Below are 20,265 nucleotides of genomic sequence, written 5' to 3' on the forward strand. Positions count from 1 at the left end.
TCCCATAAGAAAAATGGTTATATGAGAAGCCACATGTTACTTTCTGTTTAATATAGACATTCTAAAAAAATATCAAATTTATAAAATACGTAGGCTCTCCAACCATGAATCACGTTTTGCATGATTTTTATGTGTGTGCTACTTAAGTAACAAAAAAAATTAAAATAAATTATTCATGTATATTATTCAATCTTATATTTTCTTTTCTTTTATTTTTAATTACAAATCACAGTTCATTTACTCCAAATATCTATACGCTAAACATTGTGTGCTGTAATTACATTCAGGGGCTGAATTAAATTATTTTAAAATATTTATCAGGATAGGGATATTCCAGAACTATCTAGAGCAACACGGGAAGTACTGGTATGCAGTTTAAATATAAGTGAATAAGTTATGTAATCAATACAATCTGAATGTAAATTTGAAAAAATACAGTTGCTATTATGTACATGTACTTATTTATAACAGGAACTATAAAAGAATCGGTAAATGCGATTCTTATTTATTTTAACGTCATTGTATTTGTAATGAATATATGTAAATTCTTGCGTATGTAGAGTCGTAAAATTTCCACGAAATGAATAAATACAATGTTATTATAAAAAGAGGCTCGCAGGATCCTGAATCGCTATAACCTAGTTAAATTTTGTCTTTCAAGGGCAATACATTCAACTATGTCTATTGTCTATTATTTTGACTCAAGAAGAATTTGGTAGGACTTATCATAGTGATCATTTCAGCAATTGACAGTTTCTTTCTATCCACCACAGTTTTCAAGATATTGGATGAAAACTGTTACATTGTAATAAAAACTGTAATTTTTCGTCTTTCAATGGCAATAACTCTTACAAGGAGTCGTCGGACAACTTTGATCCATGAAGACTTTTGTAAGCCTTATAATAAGGATTATTTCAGCAATTGAAAGAATTTGGCTAAACCTTACGGTTTTGGAGATATAATAAGCGAAAAACTACTGTCTGACCTCAATGTTCTATTTTTAGTAACAGCAGCCATGTTTTTGACGGATTAAAAATTTCCAAATCATTTTTATGCAGGATACTCCAAGGAACATTCATACGTGTACCACGTTTGGTTCCAATTGGTCAAGAAAAGAAGATTTTTTCGGAAGAAATAGCATAAAAAAATAGCAAAAAAAAAAACGTCGAAAAAGGCAATAACTCCAACATGGCTTCGCAGATTACAATGAAAATTTGACCACAGGTAGATCTCATCATGCTTAACACGTCAGAAAGTGGCTAAACCTAACGGTTTTGGAGATGTATGCGAAAAACTTCTGTCTGACCCTATGTTCTATTTTAGTAACGGCGGTCATGTTTTTCGGTGGATCAAAAATTTCTACATCAGTTCTATGCAAGATACCATGGGGAACATTCATACCAAGTTTGGTTCCAATTGGTCAAGTAGTGTCAGAGAAGAAGAGTTTTGAAAAACACGGACGACGACGACGGACGCTAAGTAATGGCAATTAATAGCTCAAATGGCCTGAGGCCAGGTGAGCTAAAAATAGCAAACAACATTGCTAAAGAGCAATAGCTCTAACATGGCTTAACAGATTAAAACGAAAATTCGACCACAACTTCATGTAGATCTCATCATGCTGAACACTTTTACCCTATGTCAGAATAATGCTTAACCTAACGGTTTTGGAGATATATTCGAAAAACTACTGTCTGACCCCTATGTTCTATTTTTAGTAGCGGCGGCCATGTCTTTCGACGGATCAAATATCCCCACGGCAGTTCTATGCAAGATACCCCAATGAACATTCATAACAAGTTTGGTTTCTATTGGTCAAGTAGTTTCAGAAGGGACGTTTTTTGAAAAATTGTTAACGAGGACGATGACGATGTCGACGGACGCCAAGTGATGACCTCTTGCAAGGTGAGCTAATAAAAGGGAAGTCCAACCGTCAGACCTCCTCGTATCCGCCATTAAAACAGATTATTAATAAGCTCAAATACAGTGTGTTTAATATTGATACACACTCGTGCTCCCTGTTGACAGTGCATACGATTTTTGTCACAGTTTAAATATCAACATCTGGTTGGAGAATTGTTCAATACATTGGCTACTGTCACAAAAATAAATCTCTAGGTCACGACTCGAATGACATCTCCGTGTTTCCCAGAACTTGAACTGCTATTGGAAACCAGCTTGATAGATTCCTCTTCCTTTCCATGTGACTTCCGTTTCCATAAATCTTCCCAGTTTTCTATATTCCATACTAGTTTTAATGGTATAAGTGTAAACACAAGAGTAACAGTTCTGTATAGGAGAGAAGTTCCAAGGAACCGGAAACGCAGATCAGCTAGGTTATAGAGTACGCATGCGCCCGATCCTCCTCTAGTTTCCCAAATCACACATGTTGTGTCTATTATTTTTCCAATTATTATTGGAATAGGAATAGCGCCTGAAATTTAAAAATACAATTAACATGTAAAAACAGAAACTCATAAAAACAATTTCATTCTAACTAAAATAAAGAAAAATATGTTTGCAAGACAAAACAAATAGAAATCAGAGTTTCTAATTTTAATTATACTGACATAATTTAAGGCTATCAGACAACATGTATCAAACTCTTTCTGTCGCGGATTTGATATCTCTTGATCTGCAATCGGAACTTAACAAACTTAAAGGATGGACCCATCCATGTTACAGTTTTACCTCTATCAGAATTTGGCTATATAAAATAACTACTTTACCCTATGGTATATTTTTAGTAAAGGCGGCTATATTGTCTAGTGAGTCAAAGTCTATAGAGAATACCATAAGAAACATTAATTCATGCCAAGTTAATAAAACGTATTCACGGCAAAAAATATAAATCGTCGTAAGAGAGACAACTCTGTCTCTGCTAATAGATGCACCAACCAAGCAAAGAAACGGCTGTTGACTGGAGGCCGATCCCAGTTCCTTTATCGCGGTCTTCAACACTTCTGAAAAAATATTGATAATGTTATAATCCGAACCTTTACGGTCATTTAGTCTTTCCGTAGTGGGATGGCTAATTTATTTGCCTGGGTCTTTCTTTTAAAATTCTTTGACTTTGAGGTTAATAAACACCAAATTTGAATAATGCAGAGAACGATCGTGTGAAAAGTAATAGTGAATTAAATAGATTTTTTTTAAATAACATTGAGGTGCATATAAAATTTATTCAAAAGTACTCCTTGAAAAATATTGAAAGTTTTGTAATAGGAGTACTTTTCAAAACGGTTAATACACGAATTATTGTACTGCTCGAACAAAACTTATGTTAAAGATAAGTTGATTTATTAACAACTAATGTAAATGAACAAGAGTGTTTTGAATTTTTGTAGGGAATGTATTATATGTACATGTATTTGCATGTTCCGAACCTCGCTTGTAAAATGTTCATTATTATTTCATATTCAACAGTATTTTCGTGTAACAAAACTTTAAATAAAGCGTCTTCGATTGCAAGTATATGTAGTAAAAAAACAAATGAACTAAAGGTTTTCAATTAAAACTAACAATTTTTGAAGGTTGTTTCACTTTCTCTTGATTGTCTTTACCGTTCTTACCCGTGAATGTTTTTTTTTTCGTGTACAATTTAATGAATGCAACAATTTTTACGATGATGAAACAGAATCGCGTTTACGGTATAACTGACCTTATTTTAGCTATAACTGTCGGCATGATACTGAGAGATCCAATGAAAGATCCGATCACATTCACAGCTATGAATGGGTATAGTGTGTTACAATTAAAAGGACACAATCCTGCTGAGGCTTTCCCGCTTGGTATAGCAGTACAGTTTACAAACATCTGCAAAAAAAAATGGATACAAAATCTTGATAAATCAAGGGTTACATTTGTACATGTATATGAATAAGCCAATTAGTGATAAAATGCTGAAATTAAAGGACTATGCAAAACTATGTATTCTTTTGAGTTATTTGTTGATGACAATAAAGGTTAATAACAAAATTACCGAAGTAATAAGTAATAAATACTCCAAGGAGTAGTGAAGTAACATACAAAAGAAGGAAATTCCATATGATAAATGGCAAAACAGAACTGAAGGTTAGGAACAACAGCATTGGTCCTGATTCGGAATAAACCGATGAAATTGAGGGTTTTACCATGTTTTAAAGCACGCTAACCCTTCTGCTTCATTTACAGTTAATTGTTTTCGGTATATTACAATACAAATATGCAATACCAAATTGCCACCAAACAAAGTTTGTAAATTCGGTTATCAAAACAGTACAGAAGATAATGATTGGCAAGCAGAGATTAAGTACATGTATTGGTACCTATTGGGACACCTTTTGTCTGTTGAAACAAAAATCCACCACACAATCGTAGTGCCCGTCTGTTAAAAAATTCAACATGAGTAAGGATTTAACCATATTAGATTATTTAATATTTTTTCAACTAGAGAGTTTCTCATGCTTGTCTGGTCGAGCGGCTTTGCCGCGAGACGAGATGAGCATGAGGAACTCCCGCGAGTTGAAAAAAAAATTAAATAATCTGTTTACCACTGTTTTGCTGAATTGTAAGGTTTTAGTTTTCTTTTATTTTCAGTTTTCTTGACCTAAATATGTAAGTTTTATAAGCGCTGCAAAATTTCCTTTCGGGACTATTTTTCATACCCTTCCATTTCGTTCAGTTTCTGTACATCCAGCATAACAAGGTGAGTGGAAGTTGACGTCATTTGATCCACACACAGGGAAGAAACCGGAGGGGTCACACATGCACCGGTTTGTGGAGTTGCTAACATCGGGTGTTTGTCTGTTCGATAAAGAATAATAATTGATATTCCATTGAACGCATCATTCTACGTGTACATGTCTTTGTCACCTTTTAAAAACCAGCAATTCGGGTTCAAGATTGAATTTCTCACGATCACAAATGAAGAATTTAAAACTGATTACATGTACATGTAGTTATAGAGACACTACATGTACATTGGGTGTCTGAAAACAGAAACGATGAACAATTTTCAACAAATTTAATGTAAGTACATGCTTCAATTATTATGAAAATAAAGAAACAATGTTTTTTACTACAGACGAAACAACTTTGAAGCATTTATATTAAATTTGATGGACAATGCTTGAAAATTCGTCTCAAGAATACAGTAATTCTAATGTGTAGATTTCTCTAATATTCAATTACAGATATAATGCATGTGAAGCTGTGACTTGGGTCAAAATGATTTACCTGATACATTGTACAAGAGGGTCCTTTCTTTTCTGTGAATTTATATATTATTACAAGTTTTTTCTCAACACCCTTATTGATACATTTGAAGCTTTCCTTTTATTTTTACATAGGAGAACCAGCATTTTAGCTCTTGCCCCCTTTGAATTAACCCGTTAAAAATTTCAGTCATCTGTATGTCTGTTTGGATATTACAGAAATAATGAAGATGTATTTATTTTATATTAGATTAGAGAAGAATTAGTTATTTTTATTGGTTAAATTATGGCCGTGTGATACAACGCGGCATTGCCAAATAGTAATGCTCACTTCATAGTCTTCAACGAAATAATTTCACATGTCCAATACATGAAGATGGTAAGCGGACATTATCGATCAATTTACAGTTCTTGGGAAATGATATAGGTCAAACGTGAATAATGCCCACGCATGCCTCTCGAGAGATTATCAATGTTTCAGGTAATAGCACTATTCCGCGGTCCGTAGGTACATGTAGTCAGTTTATCACGATAATGACATTACCCTTTACAAACAAGCCGCTAAAATTTATAAATGAATTTATGCACATGGAAATATGTAAAAAAATATACATGTACCTTTCTGGTCCAATGATATTAGGTTGATCACAGCCAAAAAATATCTCTATGCAAGCCGTAGCATACTGGATTAGAAAAAGACATACTACAACTTGATAACAACGACGAGGAGACATCGGAACTTTGCGCGTTATAGTTCCTCCCAAAATAGAGCCAACAGATACTGTTATTAGATTGGCTGCAGCTAGAAGAAAACAAAAATACATCCCTTATTCGTCCAGTATATTTATATGTCATGTCAAATTAACTTACGGTTGATAATGTTCCTTAAAAAATTTATCTATTGTGACCCGGAGCAACCATTTAATTTAATAGGGAGCTAGGATCAAATTTTCTATCCTGCCTTTTTATGATGCGAAAATATAGGACTACTTTTTTAAGCAGGACCGAGCATCAGCGATGTCCTATATACATGTAGGTAGAATGTAAGACCAGAATACATGTATGAATGGTTAAAAATATTTTGCGGAAGTGACAAAATTTTTCGACATAGAAGCAGACGCTTGCGCAAGTGTGGAGGCGCTGTTTTGTGTAAACTACGACACTGAACTCCTTCCATCATAGGCAAAGCCTACAATCATACAAGGACAATAATTACAGATCATGGTTTTTTCTTGCTTGTCCTGGCAATTCTGCCATTTTATTTCAAATTAGATCGTATTAGCCCTCCCTCCTCATAAAAGTCAAATGGTCGTTCCTTAAAGTATTATGCATATTACGTATAATTTATTAAACTACGAAGATCATACAATTTTACATACAAACTGTGATGTTGGCTTGCCAAAGAGGAATACCAAACTGTGCTGCTATGTATTTTGAGAGAAAAATAATTTTCCCTACAATAGCAGAAAAACTCATCACTGTTGCTACGAGAGTACAGGTATACACAGGGCTTCGGACGACACGAATGTAGGAGGTTGCTCTCTCTGGAAAAACAGAAAAACAATAAGGGAAGAACTGTGATGAATTTCAGACTTTTACATGTGTTTGATTGTGTTATAATTTTTCCACAGTTGCCAGATTTAAAAGTGGAAGGGTTATGATCACTCCAAAGTACTTTAACCTCGACGAATTTTTCGCGCCTCTCTCAAGTCAGGAATTTCTTGTCTTTGCACATGTATGTATTGTTTCGTTTTCACTTTCAGTTTACTTCCATGGTGCTGGAATATATAGGAGCAACAATTTTGCTGTGCTCGTGTGAAATATTGTTTTTGGGCCAGCTGCAACTTGTCCAGTGGAATTAGGGGTTTCTCTGTCGTTCATTTTAGACCCATATTTCGTCATGAGCTGACATTGTATTATCCCGGTAGGATTGAGTCTTTGACCAATTTGTATATTCACCAATTCCTTTCTCTTTATATTGTTTGTACATGCATTGCTAAAAACATCAGCACATCAAGGAAAATATTACAAGACAGGTTTGACATGAATTGTCAGGGGTTAGTAAGCTGACTACATCATTTTTGTTAACATTTGGGCCCTATACTGTTGATTGTTTTGACCATCCCTGCTGTATCTTGGAAAAGATTATGATTCGATACGTATTTATTACAGTCATGTAAGTACTTCTCCGTCTAAGAAACGGGCAACATGATGAAGGAAAAAAGGCAGAGATTTTATTGCATTAGCTAAGTATTCATACCCGATAACCTTCAGAAATAACCATCAAAGTGTGTAAAATTTGCCTTTTAAGATAGGTCAAATTTTGTTGAAATGCACTAAGGAAAAATGGCGGGAAAATTTTCCGGCACTTTTTTCCTTATATAGGCAGTCAAAAATATTTAAGTCACAGATGCTTCAGGATCAGTTTAAATAGCTGCTCGGTTGTTTTCTAGATGTATTGTATATATTTTAGGCAAAGATTACTAAATTGGGGGAAATAACGTGCCACATATTGCCTAATTCTTACACAGAATGGTACTTAAATCACCAAAGCTAGCGAATGTTTTCGAAATGGTTTGGTTCTAATTCCCATTTACAATAAACCCTCACATTATACGAATGTGTTTTAGATTTTGTTTGTTTGCTTAAATAATTTTCGTTTCTTTGTTTTGCTTTTATAAACATTCTCTATTTGCAATGTGCATTGACTGTAGTTCAAATTACGCGTAACTTCCGCTGTTAATATTTTAAGTAAAAATAGTTAGTATGTGCTACCGGGATACATGTGCTTACCTTTGAATCTCTCGAACCGAGACAGTTTGGTGCTTTGATCCGTCGTTGTCTCGGCATTTAGTTTTTCCTTGTCTATATAGTTTTTACTTTTTTTGTCAGCAAGGTATCTAGGAAAGCACAGCATTGGTAATGCAAATATAAAAGTCAGGACACCGAATACAACAAAACCCAACCACCAAGCACCGAGCCAACGTGGGTCCCGAGGTGACATGTCAACATCTATGAATAAGAAAACAGTGAATTGGGATCAATGGTCAACAGAAGAATAGGAGTACTTCCAGTCAGAATAAATTCAGAGGCGTGTTCAACGTGTTTTTGATGTTGATAAATACAATCATGTTTCCTTCATTTCCCAACAAATTTATATTATTTTTTTTATTTTGTTTGATGTCATTTCGATTAATTATTTGACAATTTCACTTCTGTACGTTGATTTGATATTGATTTCTTCTGAAATAATCTTCTGTACTCTGACTGTAACAATGTACAGATTACATTAGAAGTCGTTTTCGTTCCGTTTCTTAATTTACATATACAATGCAAAACAAACAATAAGTAATTAGAGTAATTGTATCGTGGTAACGATATAGTTATCAAATAATGATATTATTTGAGTTACAAAATATAACCATACCTTGAAGAAAAAATAAAGTAGTTATAAGTCTTCTTTGAATATCTAATTGGACTAGGAAAAACATTTTCAAAGGTACATGTATAAGAGCGCTATGCTATAAATATTGCGCAAAAATATCGACTTAGTTGTAATAACATAAAAATTGCTCATAACATATTGAAATATATAGGTATAAAGAAAAGGAATGTTTTGCGTCATTAGTTCATTGTAATTAAGTCAGAGTGGTGCCGCAATTACAACAAAAACAGCTGAAAATTGTAAACAAAAATCATCATATTAATATTGAATTGGAATTCTCTTTTCCCTGAGAATAAAATTTCGTGGTCTGCCACACCAACGAAAACCACGAAAATTGGTATCCAACAAAGCAATAATACTTTCACAGTTTATGCTTTTAAAATCTTATACCAACCTTCCAATGTAATGTATATCCTGCTGAATAGCCCACCAAGCCCAAACGATAATGCTGGTCCAAATATTGAGCACCCAATTATGATACCTAGAATATTATTATAGATATTACATTTCATACATGAACAACTCTTGTATGGTTACAACATAATAATTTCACACTTCAACGCATAGGAAATTCAATGTGGACGCTAGCCTCATACAACTATACATGATTGATACATTGGATATCTACTAAGATAAGGTTATACTTATATAAGACAGTGTAACATGTAAAAGAACGGAAACATTAGCCAGGGAAATCTGTTCAAATAATTGCACTTCATTTAAAAAAATAGAGTTTTTAGAATCATTTTGTCCTTTTCCTTGGTTACCAAAATGCGAAACAACTCATTAATTTTAAGCATGACTTTAAATGTCGCTATACATGTAAGACATGGTTACAGGGACTTCACTTTCTACAAATCGATCTGTATTCATTAAAGGTTTAATCATACTACGAATTATTTGCTCTACACAAACACATTGTTTACCTAAATAAAAACCTGTTTTGGTTTTGTCACAGCCATCATCCAGATAGACGGTGGTGAAGGGTCCACGTGGGGACTTAGCAACGCCTTGTAGTACCATTCCGATTCCAATAATTGCAATTGACACAGTTTTTACGGAGTGATCTAATTGTCCACTTTGTTTCTTTCTTAGCAGTTCCATTGATTCATTAGATGTATTTCTATTCGCCTCTGTTAAATTAGAGCAGAGGAAAAAGTCTGACTCTGCATTGCCTGTTGCTATGGAAACTGACATATTAGGCTCCATAGAATTTGATAGTACATGTATCGATGATCGAGACGAGAAAAGGAAATGAGGCAGACTGCAAAGAATACCGGAAATGCCAAAAAGTAACATTGTTCCGAAAAGCCACCTAGGTATGTGAACCAGTCTCGGTATGGAGGAAACCAGAACCATACAAGTAATGAAGCCAATGTCATTGAACGTCATTATGATACCGCTCTCATAGCTACTAAGACCGAACTGCTTCTCAAGAGTGGGTATCTGGGAACTGACATACGACGCCAGGGTCTGAGTGATCAATGCACCTGTGCTGTAGAAGGCAGTAAAACCAGCAGCATTCTCGAATATTTTAAAAAATGGTAGATGTACTCCAAATAGATTGCACCTGTAGTTTCTCTCATGACCTTTATAATTTGTATTCTTCTCCATTGCTTTCGTGTGTTTTGGATTCAAACCCTACGTAAAAAAGAACTTGTAAAACATTAACGGATTACATTGATATGAACAGTTTTGATAACCTTGATCTCTCAAATACAATTAAGTGTAAGTGTTTGTAAGAATCAGGCAAAATCGGAAAAATCAGAAACATGAACATCAAACCCTACCGATCTGAGAATAAGATTTCACTCAAGCATGCTTTCTTTATTTGAAAAGACCATTATTTGATCTCTGCATCACTGGATTTGCACAGAAATTGTTTCAATAGAATGTTAGAAAAATGAGGTTTTCGACAGTGTTACATGTGTATCTGGCCTTACAATCTTGATTTTCATTGCATTTCGATGAAATTATAACTCAATGCACCAATATGACACGGAATATATTGTCTATTTTTCCTTGATTCTGATGGTGCAAATAGTCAAATTACTCTAGCAAAATGATGGTTTATTTCATACCATGTTCCAGGACACTGCCCGATTCTTACAGAGACTGACATTTAATCTGCGTTTAGCAGTTTCTTCAAATATCTCAGAGAACTGTCAGAATGATTGCCCTTAGAACTGTCCTTACTCTGTCATAGAAGTGTTATTCTGACAGTTGCTCTAAAACAGTTTTGTGAGGGGTTAGAACAGACCTCACATGTCAAATGATATGTGAGTGTATACATACTATATTATACTCTTTTTGGCCTTCTTGTTCTTTACTTTTGATATACTGTCTGGCCCTCAAATATCGTCAGATTACACAAAAAAAAGAGTTTTATCATAAATTTTATTTTTATAAGTATGCAAATCGTAATGGAAAATATTCTCTTTTTTCAATTTCCTGTTTTTCGTCTTATGTGGCTCCTAACACCACACTAGAAGGACTATTCTTATGCTTTAATAACTCAACTGTATAGTTAAGGTATGCTATATCGCACACGTCATTTCATTCATTATAAAAGAAATTGATCAGGTGGTAGAACGCGATCATATAAACCCATTTTATTGACAGGACATAAATTTCCCACATTTTGTACCTAAACCATCAGAAAACAAGAGCATGTAAAATCACTCTACAACATCCTAGTATGAGATTAGTTAGAAAGTTAAATGGAAAGAGTAAAAAAAAACAAAATGTAACCACGAGTGCCGAAAAACGAGGTGCACGGAACTTGACTTTTTTTCGTTCTTGAGTTCAATTTTAATGCGTTCCCGGCACGAGTTATATTTTGTGTTTTGGCCATTCGCGGTAGTCAATTTATTATCTTAATTATTCATTAGATTTTCTCCATTATTGTTATTTTCAAATAGATTTTATTTTTTATAGCCGATTCAAAATTTAAAAAATGTATTTGATAATAATATTTCTCTTAGAAAATCAAAATAAAAAAAATATAAATAAAAAAGAGAATCTATGGTTACCATGAATTTTTCGTGCATGTTGCGACCACTCGGAGCTCGTGATGTTTTTTGTTTTTTTTTTGTTTGTTTGTTTGTTTTTTTTTTGGCACATTATAATGTTGAATATAAAATAGCTCTCTTCAGTTATTCGTCCTATTCGTATTCGTCAAAGAAATGAACTAACCTGATCAACACAGTATATCCTGCTAATCGGATTCAGCTAGCTGTTTAAAAACCTGATGATATAAAGCTTTGTGCAATGAATTTCGACGTCGGTCGTTTCAGGTCCCTTATTGTAACTATTAATCTTCATAGAATGATGGTACGATAAGTTCTACTTAGAAATCATATTACAAATATGTACGCTCATTTCATTTGAAAATTTGGCTATTTGCTTGCTAGTTGGAATTTATTAGTATTCCAACCACGTCCCGAATAGTAATAAGTAGTTACATATCACTGCTGCGTGAATAATAACGTTCTGCGTGTTAGCACATGTCTGAGCATATTTATAGCGAAAGGTTATACGAGGGGCTACTGTACATGTATATCTACATAGATAACATATACGTACATGTACTTCGATTAAATGACCCGATAACAGTGTATTCATATTTCATTTGTTTTTCCAGCCAATTCCGATTGGTTGCTTTTCCGGGCGCGAAGCACCAATGAAAATTGATTTGACATAAAATGTCTGTGGAAAGGTAAACAATTATACGAGTAACTGATAGACTAAGTTGTAAGATGTGACAAATGATTCAATATGACCAAAAATGATAACTGTTGATTCTGTTTAGAGTTTTTAGAGAAAAAAAGGACGTCTATGTTTATGTAGCCATTTTGTAAGTTATATCGAAAAGTTTCTATTACGAGTGATTTGGTTGGATTTTTGATCCGGGTTAAATTTAGGTAACTCACTAGATGGCGCTGGACGATACCCGCTAAATATGAATGAGTGATGTCAGGGGTTTGAGGGAGCGAGGGTGGACTCAAAATCCTGACTTGGGAGGATGCAGAAAACTATGCTTGATTACAAAATAAACAGTTCCTGTCCTGATCTGTTGAGTACCGACGAGGAATTATCAAGTCGGGGTCACAAGGTATGTAGTTTTGAGCATGACTCACTACTCATCAGGCATACATGTAGATCCATTTGACTGAAGTGGCTCATAGTTGGTTTACTGGCATTTGTGTGGTGCTGATAACGCCAAGATGACAGTTCTCGCCTGAAATTACGATGCTTAGCTAAAAAAGTGTAGTGCATGGCTCACAAGATGACGGTAAATTGAGCTTGACATGACATTGCGCGGTGCATGGTTCACAAGAGGACAGTAAATTGAGGTTAACATGACATTGCGGTATATGGCTCACAAGACGACGGTAGGTTGAGGTTGACATGACATTGCAGTGCGTGCCTCACAAGACGACGGTAGGTTTAGGTTGACATGACATTGCAGGCGTGCCTCACAAGACGACGGTAGGTTTAGGTTGATGTGACATTGCGGTGCGTGGCTGCTCACTCACAAGACAACCGTAGATTGAGATTGACATGACATTGCAGTGCATGGCTCACAATACGAAAGTTTGTGTAGGGTCAAACTACATTTGCATGGCTGACAAAGATGAAATTTTATGTATGTTCGTTTAACATTACAGTGCATGACTTACAAACCGACAGTTGGTGGGGTCCCTTACATTACAGTCCATGGTTGACTAGACGATGGTTTGTATAGGTCCACCAAGTGCATGACTGACACGATGACTTTAAGTGGAGGCTTACCTGACATTACAGTGCATGACTGGCAAGACGACAGTTGATAGAGGTTCATCTAACAATACAATGCATGGTTGTCTAGACGACGGTTGAATGAAGTTCATCTTACATTACAGTGCATGACTGACAAGACAACGGTTGATTGAGGTTCACCTAAAATTACAGTGCATGGCTGACAAGACGACAGTTGATAATGCATGGCTGACGAGACGACAGTTGATAATGCATGGCTGTCAAGACAACGTTTGAAGGAACAGTTGATAGTGGTTCGTCTAGCATTACAGTGCACGACTGACAAGACGACGGTTGTTGGAAGTTCATCTAACATTACAGTGCATGACTGACAAGACGACGGTTGATGGAGGTTCATCTTACATTTCAGTGCATGACTGACAAGACGACGGTTGATTGAGGTTCATTTAACATTACAGTTCATGGCTGACAAGACGACGGTTGATGGAGGTTCATCTAACATTACAGTTCATGACTGACAAGACGACGGTTGTTGGAAGTTCATCTTACATTTCAGTGCATGACTGACAAGACGACGGTTGATTGAGGTTCATTTAACATTACAGTTCATGGCTGACAAGACGACGGTTGATTGAGGTTCATCTAACATTACAGTTCATGGCTGACAAGACGACGGTTGATGGAGGTTCACCTAACATTATAGTGCATGACCGACAAGACAATAGTTGAAGGAAGCTCATCTAACATTATAGTGCACGACCGAAAAGACAACAGTTGAAGGAAGTTCATTTAACATTACAGTGCATGGCTGACAAGACGATTGTGGATGGAGGTTCACGTGGTATATTACACTGAATGAGTTAAGGCAATTTCTTGATGTTTTATTGAAGTGAAGAAAAAAATCAAAACAAAAACAAAACAAAAATAAATTAAACAAAACAATAAATAAATAAAAAATATTTGGAAGTAATCACCTCACCTAACTTATCCTCTATGTGTCCGCCTTGATACACCCTCTGCACTTGTGTCTATCCTTTGTTGTCATTCTTGCTGAATGCGAGCTTTTATTTGAATTTAGAACGCTTTAAGTTTAAATGAATGTGTTATTAAATGACGTGCGCTGCCCTTAAGTTCCAACAATTTCTTGTATTACATGCATGTTTCTCTTTCAGACCTTATTTGTATATGTGATGACGTTAACTTTGGAATTATGTATTTTGATTTCGATTTTTTATACCAGGGTTTTATAATTGCGCGTTTTTGTTTACCTCGTTCGAACAATAAACTTGCGGTGAGGTAACAAAATGCAAATCGTTCGATATTTTGTCTTTTTTTTCAAATTTGATTCGTTGTTACTCACTTTAGTATATCTTGTTGTAGCCGTGCTGCCTATTATATTGTAAATGGAAGTTTAAAGGTATCCACGACTGAAATCACTAATAATAATAATTAGTCTATTATAGTGCTTCGTTGAATAGAATCGATGCTATTATCATGTTATTATAAAAGTAGAAATAAATATATGCACATATAACAGTATATTCTTACATGTAATAGAATGATTTAGTGTTAGTATTAGTACTATTGTAGAATAAATGTAGAATAAATGTGTGATGTTATGTTATGTTATCGCATTTAAGTGTGCAATAAAAATTATGATATTATTGGTCCGAGGCGTCCTTTTAAAATATATGTATTTTTGCATTTGAACCACATTCTGCACCCTCCCAGATGTCTTTTTTCATGGTCCTTTTTTTGCTTACTGTTATTTTCACGGCAGACAAAATTTACAAATGAAAAAGACCATTTGTAAGTTGACCAACTGTATTTTTCTCTTCATAAATATTTTGCGTGATTTAATCTTCGTGTTGGAACTTCGACCGCGAATATAGCGAAAGTTAAATCACTGCTGAAAAATCACTTATACGGTATGCCTTTTTGATGGTCCGAGTTGTTTGTTTTTTAACAGTTCGAGAGGCCCTTTTCCTTGTCTTATATCCCCTATACTATAATTCGTTGAAATGGTTAATTGGCGTTCATATAGTTATGTATGTATAACCAGTAAATGGACAAAGTTATAATCTGGACCTTTTTATAGATACGTCAGTTATTAGTTGGGCGCCGTCCTATGGCTTTAGGCCCCGTGCAGGTCCGGGTGTTAAAAGAATAGGCCTGCAGCAGCGCTAAGCTTTTCGTAAAAGGCGACTAAATAGTGATCAGAACCTTAGCTGAAGGCTAGGGCGCTCTGCCCTAAGAGCAACTGGGTTGTGTGTCCCAGGTAGTGGAATGGGGTACCCCTGGTATGTTACATGCTGGGGTTGTCAGGCTATAATACAGAAAACCTGACCGCAAACCATAGTGGTGCACCGTGTTGGGAAATATGCCAGTTCCTCGCACGTTAAAGAACCATGCTGTGGTATTCGATAGGAGTAGGAACCTTAGGGCTCCGCCACAGGAGGCTAAATTGCCCAACCCTACCCATCCCTCCTATTTTCTAGTGGCAATCAAAATTTGTCGACCCCATTGTCCTTGTGTCCCATCCCTTTTCATTTCATCATCATTTCATGTTCATTTTATCATCAATTTCATGTTCATTGTCTGAATATTGCTGAAATATTGCTGTTCGGACGTTAAACCCAAACAAACAAACAAACAAAACCTATGGCTTTAGTAGACTTGGGATGAATTGTCTGTGGGTCGAGCTGTTCCATACATTCGCTTCCTGTGAGGCCTAAATCATTATAAGGCCATACCGGTAAGTTACAGTGTACAATTGCCGTTGTGATGAGTACAAATGTATGCTATTTATAAGAGACGTAGATTATTAACAACTGTACAAAATAATTATTATGTTTGACCACGGCTACACTTAATCGGGGCCTTGGTATGTGGCTCCGAGTTGGACAATCGGATGCATTTGAAGGCATATTTATAAGACGTTTCTATGAAGATTGAATACCTTAATTAAAAAAGAGAGACGTACATGGCACATACATGTTAAATAACATTAAGGCAATTGAAACTACTCAGCCTTTCTCTTTACACAAAAAGAAAAACCTTCTGTAAGCATAAAACGGGTAATTCTGTCCGGATTTGTCCGATCCGATTCTAATATTGTAATTGAACTTTTTTAATTTTTTAAGCTCCTCTCTTCGAGTTAACAAATCTTGGAGAAGTAACCGTTTTTTTTATTTCTAGTGATATTTGACTAACATTTTAGCGTTAGCTGATATATAGAACTACTTCGATACCCGTACCACTACAATTCCGGTTAATAATTCGAGACAAATTTCTTCTTTCTGCATCTGAGTTTAGAATAGCGGAAGTGATCCAGTAATTCTGAATGATGAAGTCATGTCTCCTGATATGGAAGGGAATATCTGCCATAAATATGTTCACGCGTTTCTTTTAACTATCTTACTTTCTCATTCGTTATATGTATTTTATTTCTTTGTTAATCGAAGATTGTTTAAATGTAATTCGAGAAATGCATTTTTAGCACTGTAACTTGCAGTTTGTACGTATCTTTCTTTGCTTAATGTCATTTCTTTTTCTTTCTTTTACAGTTCTACAATTATTAATTTGTAAAATACTACTTCAAACCCTGAAAGTCGTCGTTTTTCCAATATCTTTCTTTGTTGAAAGTCTTAAATCGGTGATTTATACAGATATAAAAATTAAAACACGTTTCTTTTAAAATCAACACGATCGACATAGTTACAAAGAACGCACTAATATTTGACGAATGAAGAATTACTCGTGAGTGATTTTTCACCGGAAGATCCATCGAGGGTGGGTATAAAAACAGGACGGGCATTCTCTGATACATTTTTGGCTATAACTTTTATTTTATTTAATGGCATTCAAAATTTTTAAATGATTTCTAAAGAAGAATAAAATGCTATTTGGTATTTTAAATTGATTTGAAATTAAATCCAAAATCTTGACAGGACTAAATCTTCATTTATCGACATTATTAGGCTTAGAACTGTAATATTACATATTTTATGAAAATTTAATGTAGATAAAATAAAATTTGGAGGTATTTTTCTATATAGATTCTTAATCAGTCTCACGACAGTTGTTTTATGAGCAGAAATCTTGTCAGATCGAACTACATATAAATGTTCTTTGTAATCTGCCTAAATTGGATTAACGATCTCTAATCACCATTAACTGGCTCGTAAAACTTTAACACCTTGTTAATCTAATTCATAATTAATCATGCAGGTAAATGGGTTTTGGACCAATTTGATGGACTCTACGATCCATACTATGGTATAACAAAAAAATATCAGAGAGCTATAATGTTGTTTTGAAACAAGAGAAATGAATGGCAGGACTGCCTGTTAACATGCTTGTTCTCGGTTACCACTTTTCACAAAACTTTGAAAACTATGAGATTCTTAGAGGCTTGTCTAGCACAGGTAACTACATGTATCACATAAAACGAGTTTTCTAGAGCTGCTATTTCCAGTGATAAATTAGTTATTCCTAAAAGATTTACTGCTCCTTCGACATAATAGAATACATAAAAAAAACCCTCAAATCTATAAATGGTCTTCCTTAAATCAAGCGGAACATGAGTTGGGGATGAAAAATGGCATGTAAGGCTAAGGAAAATATATCAGACACATCGCACGTACAGGAAAAAGTTTTCTCCTCCCAGAATCATTAATTCTATCCCAGAAATTCATAAACGATCTAATCCAGTTGATTGTGGTTTATATGCGATTACAAACACGGTTGACTTCAGTGTGAGTGGTTTTACTGGGGTCTTCATATTCAGCACGAAGAAAAATATATAATAGACCATTTGATTTCATGTTTGGAAAAAGGAGGGTTCAGGATGCTTCCTAATCACTAATGGGTCAAGTAGGTATGGTGAAATCAAAAGCTGCAACTGTAGAAATTAATTACAGTTGCGATAAGGCCGATGGGCTTTAGTACATGGTAGGTTGTGACTGTAAAAATGTAGTGTTTGGAGACACAAATCTTGTGCAGATCTATGCTATGTATATTGTACCACTAAAATACCATTATAATATAGTACAGAGAACAAATTCAGTACAATTAACATAGATACATAATATGCATAAGAAGTTGGTTAGTGTACATGTATTGGAAGAAATAGTATTAAGTCACATTCATGATGAATTTCTACATACATAAATTTAGAGGACTACCCTGGAGACAACATCTTTGTAATTTGTCGCATAAGTTTATATAAATTGCTGAAACAGTTTGTTTGTTTGTTTCTTGGGGTTTAACGTCCGAACAGCAATATTTCAGCTATATTCAGACGATGAACATGAAATTGATGATAAAATGAACATGAAATGATGATGAAATGAAAAAGGGATGGGACACAAGGACAATTGGGTCGACAAATTTTGATTGCCACTGGAAATAGGGAGAGGTGGGTAGGGTTGGGCAATTTAGCCTCCTGTGGTGGAGCCCTATGGTTCCTACTCCGGGAGAATACCACAGTAGGGTTTTTTGACGTGCGAGGAACGTGGCATCTTTCCCAACACGGTGCACCACTATGGTTTGCGGTCAGGTTTTCCGTATTATAGCCTGACAACCCCAACATGTAACACGCAAGGGGCACCCCATTCCAGTTGCTCTGTGGGCAGAGCGCCCTAGCCCCCGGTTAGGGTTCTGAGCACTATTTAGTCGCCTTTTACGACAAGCTTAGCGCTGCTGCAGGCCTATTCTTTTATCACCCGGATCTGCACGGGGCTGCTGAGAACAGAAGTTAGTGAGCTATTCAACAAAGCTTTAAATTTAATAATATTTGGTCTTTTAAAAAAAAAAATTCTGCGAGAAGGATTTTTTCTTTCACTATCAAACGATGTGGACTTAAACAATTAATGGAACTCATCCCCAAATATCTGTCGAATTACATAAATGAAATTTTCCATTTTCTCTTCTAATATTTTGCTAACGCCCACTTTCAGGTTCTAAATCTACAAAAGTAATAATTAGTTTGTCACCTCAAATTCTGAAATAATTTTCAATTCCAAAATCTTCTTAGTACAATCTATAATTCAGAGATTCATGTGAGTTTTTCACTTTTGGGCTCCACGACTGTTGAAATTGGTCTAAAAGGTTTGCTTTATTGTCAAAAATATCCAAGATACATTATGTTCGTTCCTAACAAAAGACAAACCACACTCATCCAGTATTGATATAATCTTTTTAATCCGGAATATTCTATCGCCATATTTTTAAGAGCAAAGTTAAATAAAATTCCACGTATCTTTTCAGATTTTATCAGTAACTAGTTTAAGCCAAAAGTTAATGACCATCAGTTTGATTCATATTTCCAATGGATATCTGCCTAGTATATGGTTCGATTTGCATTTTCTACGTTTGCCTTTTTCGCTTTTGAAAAGCTACCTGTTCTTGACAACAATATTCCTAAATAATTGAAACTATCAACCGTATCAAGAGATGCATCATTGAACATTAAAACTTTAGACTTCTTGCCTTTTGAAGAAAAAAACAACAACTTTATTTTGCTAACATTAACTTTAAGTATGCAATAATCATAAAGTGTATCAAGTTGTTTTTGTAGATCGGATTCTGATTCTGATAGTAACACCATGTTGTCGGCAAATAATACTGTGAAAAGATTTTAAAAATGAGAGAGTTCAGTTTCAATTTCTTCTGTTAAAAGATTCATCCCATGAATGTTACGATTTTTGAACAAGTCTTCTAAATCATTGTGTCATAAATTGAAAATAGTATAGGTGACAAGTATTCTTCTTATCTAACACCTGTGTTACAACGAAAGAAATCGGAATATTCTTTCCCATAAATCAAATACTCTAGACTTTATATTATTGATGCTGAATCTGA

General features: G+C 34.9%; 1 protein-coding gene across 1 annotated transcript; it reads right to left on the minus strand.

Moving 5' to 3' along the window:
- Positions 1-13: 13 nt before the first annotated feature.
- On the minus strand, positions 14-12,286 carry LOC148598837 (solute carrier organic anion transporter family member 2A1-like). Its single transcript, XM_088560311.1, has 10 exons — positions 11,836-12,286; positions 9,567-10,281; positions 9,035-9,121; positions 7,989-8,207; positions 6,575-6,739; positions 5,814-5,997; positions 4,647-4,785; positions 3,662-3,816; positions 2,899-2,963; positions 14-2,434 (listed from the first exon to the last, which is right to left on the minus strand). Exons 2-10 carry the CDS (start codon positions 10,252-10,254, stop codon positions 2,115-2,117), a joined length of 2,022 nt encoding a protein of 673 aa, XP_088416437.1. The 5' UTR covers positions 10,255-10,281; positions 11,836-12,286; the 3' UTR covers positions 14-2,114.
- Between the last annotated feature and the right edge of the window lie 7,979 nt (positions 12,287-20,265).

The sequence above is a fragment of the Perna viridis genome, chromosome 14 (assembly GCF_037379345.1).
Source record: "Perna viridis isolate PV_CMFRI_1.1 ecotype Kerala chromosome 14, ASM3737934v1, whole genome shotgun sequence".
Taxonomy (NCBI): Eukaryota; Metazoa; Mollusca; class Bivalvia; order Mytilida; family Mytilidae; genus Perna; species Perna viridis.

Excerpts from the sequence above, each read along its gene's own strand:
- LOC148598837 (XM_088560311.1), bottom strand. The coding sequence starts at position 10,254 with ATGGAGAAGAATACAAATTATAAAGGTCATGAGAGAAACTACAGGTGC. Across the intron at positions 5,998-6,574 it reads GCAAGCCAACATCACAGTTT|CTGCAGCCAATCTAATAACA; the intron begins GTATGTAAAATT and ends GTTTTCTTCTAG. Across the intron at positions 2,964-3,661 it reads ACAGTTATAGCTAAAATAAG|AAGTGTTGAAGACCGCGATA; the intron begins GTCAGTTATACC and ends ATATTTTTTCAG.